Here is a 3,276-nt window from a genome sequence, read left to right as displayed (position 1 = left end):
TAAGAATAACCAAAAAACACAAGACCATCATCAAAAGTCACTTTTAAGAAATTCCACGGCGCACTGCAGGACGGTGAAACACGTCTTAACAGCCGAGAGCCGGTGCGTAAATGGCCCACCGTCCACGTTTGAGCTAAAAAGTGAAGTTGTCTGACGCGCTCAGAGACGCCCCCTCTCTGTGATGAAGGTGGGACTCTGCCACTTGAACATGTACAAGATGTGAGCTGCTCACAGGACCTCCCCAAAACGTCTGGCATATAAAAGCCAAGCTAAAGCCATTTGTTTAGGCAGTAGGGAGTTTCTGCTAGGGTCTGGATTGGAGTTACGTACAGACCGGACCCTACCGTGTATGAGTGGAGTCTGAGGAGAAAAAAGAGGATTCCCCCCTTTATCGCAAAGAATCTACATGTCTAATATTTAGACATGTTCAGCTTTGTGGATATTCGGCTAGCGCTCCTGCTCAGCGCGACCGTCATTTTGGCAAGAGGTCAAGGCGAGGATGACGGTAAGTATTTAACTTTAAACGTTTGTCTGACTTGTTTTTGGGACTAAGGCAGCACCGGGATGTGGATGCTGAGCTGTTTGATGGAACACCCATCCTCCTCTGAGGGACACGTGACTCCTGTGTGCAGCGTAAACGAATGATTGTCGTTACTTTTTAAATAGTGATTTAAAATGGAAAGTATGGACTGGATCTTCCTTGAGTGATTGATGCTTTGATTGGCGTGCACATACATGCTGAGCGCGCGCCTCCTGAAGCAGCTGCGCGCTCTCTGGTGCGCACTAACAGGACATTGGGTTCAGAGAGAGTTGAAGCAGATCACGAACACATATGAGCAACTTGCTGCATTATTGCAAGGGACATTTTGATCTCCTTTTCTTAGCACATCATCAAATTAGATCGGACAAAACCCGGCATCCCTCCTCCACATTCATCACAAAAGTGAGCCCAAATCCTGCAGATTACTGAGATTATCTCACACCAACCCCACCGTTAAACTCTGTTAGACCAGGTTTGCTCAGGGATATAAAGTACCACTTCATATGATGGGATGGAACCTTTTGAATTTGAGTTTTGAAGGATTCTGATTTCATCAAATGAACATTTTCCGGTTTCTAAATTAAACCTTTTTTTTCTCGGCTCAAAGGGAGACAATGGAAAAATCTCTAAAGCCTGACGTCGTTGGTAAAAAAAAAGTCTAGACACCAGTTAATCATTGCACTGAAAGAGAAGGGTGCGGAAAACTTGGTTTTGTTGGCGTATAGCGCCTCTCTGTGGTCAGATTTGGTACTGACGCCCCATGGCTTCCGCCTCAAAGGCCCCATCATTATGAGCAGCTTGAAATGTAATTAAAGCACCCGGGTTAACACAAGTGCTGAAAGTGACTGAACGTCTAACATCTGACATTTTAAGGAAGCAGTAGAATTTTATTCCAAGGTCATGTGTTAAATATACCTCCGATACAATATAGGCTTTAATCACTTTAATATATTTCCTCAGTGCATTTACGTTTGCTCTACAGTCTTTAAGTAAAAAAAAAAATTCTGATTAATTTACTTCAACATCGATAAACACAACAGGACCCCAGCCTAAAAACAACTGGAAGTAACGTGGCTATGTTTTGCAGCTTTTCCGTAATATTGCATTGGATATTTTCAAGCCAAGTTAGGAGTCTGGACTGCAGCTACTGAATGTATGGAAACGTATATGTGGAGATTTGACCACCTTGCATCCCACCTGTTGCCAAACTCACCAGCCTTTTTCTCCTCAGTCTCATTCGGCTCCTGCAAGTACGACGGACAGTTCTTCAATGACAAAGACGTATGGAAACCTGAGCCCTGTCAGATCTGCGTCTGTGACAGTGGAACCCCCTTGTGCGACGAGGTGATCTGCGAGGACACAACCGACTGCGCCGACCCCATCATCCCAGACGGAGAGTGCTGCCCTATCTGCCCCGAGGATGGTACAACGATTTTATCCGCTTCTGCGTCTTTGTGTGTGGTTATTTAGCATTGTGGCGCCACCTAGTGCCTTTATACCTCACCTACCCCTGACAATTTATGGCTTTCTGGACACGAGGCCTTCTTTAACCTATCTGAGGATGTTTTAGTAACGTTTGGATTTACTGTGCATTTCACTGTGAGTGCCACTGAGGGATTATATCTGGTCTCGGCAGTGAATGTTAATGTCGGCCTGTACAGGCTGCAACATGGGCCACGCTGTCACCACCAACCATCTTAACTCACAGTTTTATCTGCAAGAATAATAAAAAAAACATAATTTGCTTTGCTAAGTGCAGCACTTTAAGTATTTTGAATTTCCATAATATCTACTATGATTGTTTTGTGACAGTCCATTGTTATGTGGGTGTCACTGACAAACATTGTATTTTCTCCTTTGGTTCTGTAGGCACGGTCGAGGAGCCAACATATGAGGTATTATTGCTATTTTATTTAAAAATTCTATTAAATGTATAACATCTGTTTTTGTTTAAGTTAATGGACAGAAAATGTCACTTACCACGCAGTCTAATTTTCCTTTATCTGTTTTTCAATAGACAACCAAGGGACCCAACGGTGACAAGGGTGACAGGGTAGGTTTGGCATTTCTGGAACATTTGCCATGGACAATTCAGTTTATAATTCCTAAATAATTTTAATGTTTTTTTTTAATAATAATAAAAAAAACAACCATTATTTTGTAAAAGAAATATTGCCCAGACAAACAAAATCTTTGCAGATTTATATATATATATATATACTAATTGTAATTAAATTTTAAACTTGTACTTTACATTGGTGTATGTATTTTGCTGTAGAACTAATGCTAAAGCTACTCTGATGTAACTTCCGTTCTTGCCAACACTAATAAATTGGTCAAAGGGTCATTAGGTCACCGAAAGTTTAAAGATCACTAAAATCAAATTAGTGTTCAAACTAATTTACTGTGTTATAATAAAGACAGGAATTTGAAATTAACCAACTAAAAGCAAATATATATAAAATATATTATATTTTTATTATATGTATATATTTATATATATTTAATAGAATATATATATTTATCATTTTCTGTTTTTTATTTTATTTGACCAGATTTAGGCCATTAAAATATTGAATATCACTTGGTTTGTCTTCCAATTCCAGAAATCTAGATGAATGGTTTTTTTTTTAAAACGGAAATAATCACATATTTCTATTTTTGGTTGACAGGGTCCACCTGGTCCTCCTGGCAATGATGGAATCCCAGGAATGGCTGGTCCTGAGGGCCCACCC

General features: G+C 40.3%; 1 protein-coding gene across 1 annotated transcript in view; it reads left to right on the top strand.

Annotated features, from left to right (window-relative positions):
* Nucleotides 1-269: 269 nt before the first annotated feature.
* Nucleotides 270-3,276, top strand: part of col1a1b (collagen, type I, alpha 1b) — a 15,080-nt gene continuing 12,073 nt past the window's right edge. The window contains exons 1-5 of the mRNA XM_008314361.3: nt 270-505; nt 1,773-1,964; nt 2,411-2,436; nt 2,559-2,594; nt 3,214-3,273. Coding sequence (XP_008312583.1) covers nt 424-505; nt 1,773-1,964; nt 2,411-2,436; nt 2,559-2,594; nt 3,214-3,273 — 396 coding nt within the window. The 5' untranslated portion in view covers nt 270-423. The remainder of the gene's footprint in view (nt 506-1,772; nt 1,965-2,410; nt 2,437-2,558; nt 2,595-3,213; nt 3,274-3,276) is intronic.

This window comes from Cynoglossus semilaevis, chromosome 8 (genome assembly GCF_000523025.1).
Source record: "Cynoglossus semilaevis isolate Cse_v1.0 chromosome 8, Cse_v1.0, whole genome shotgun sequence".
Lineage (NCBI taxonomy): Eukaryota > Metazoa > Chordata > Actinopteri > Pleuronectiformes > Cynoglossidae > Cynoglossus > Cynoglossus semilaevis.
Note: the sequence above shows the minus strand (reverse complement) of the source record. Positions and strands in the feature narration are given on the sequence as shown.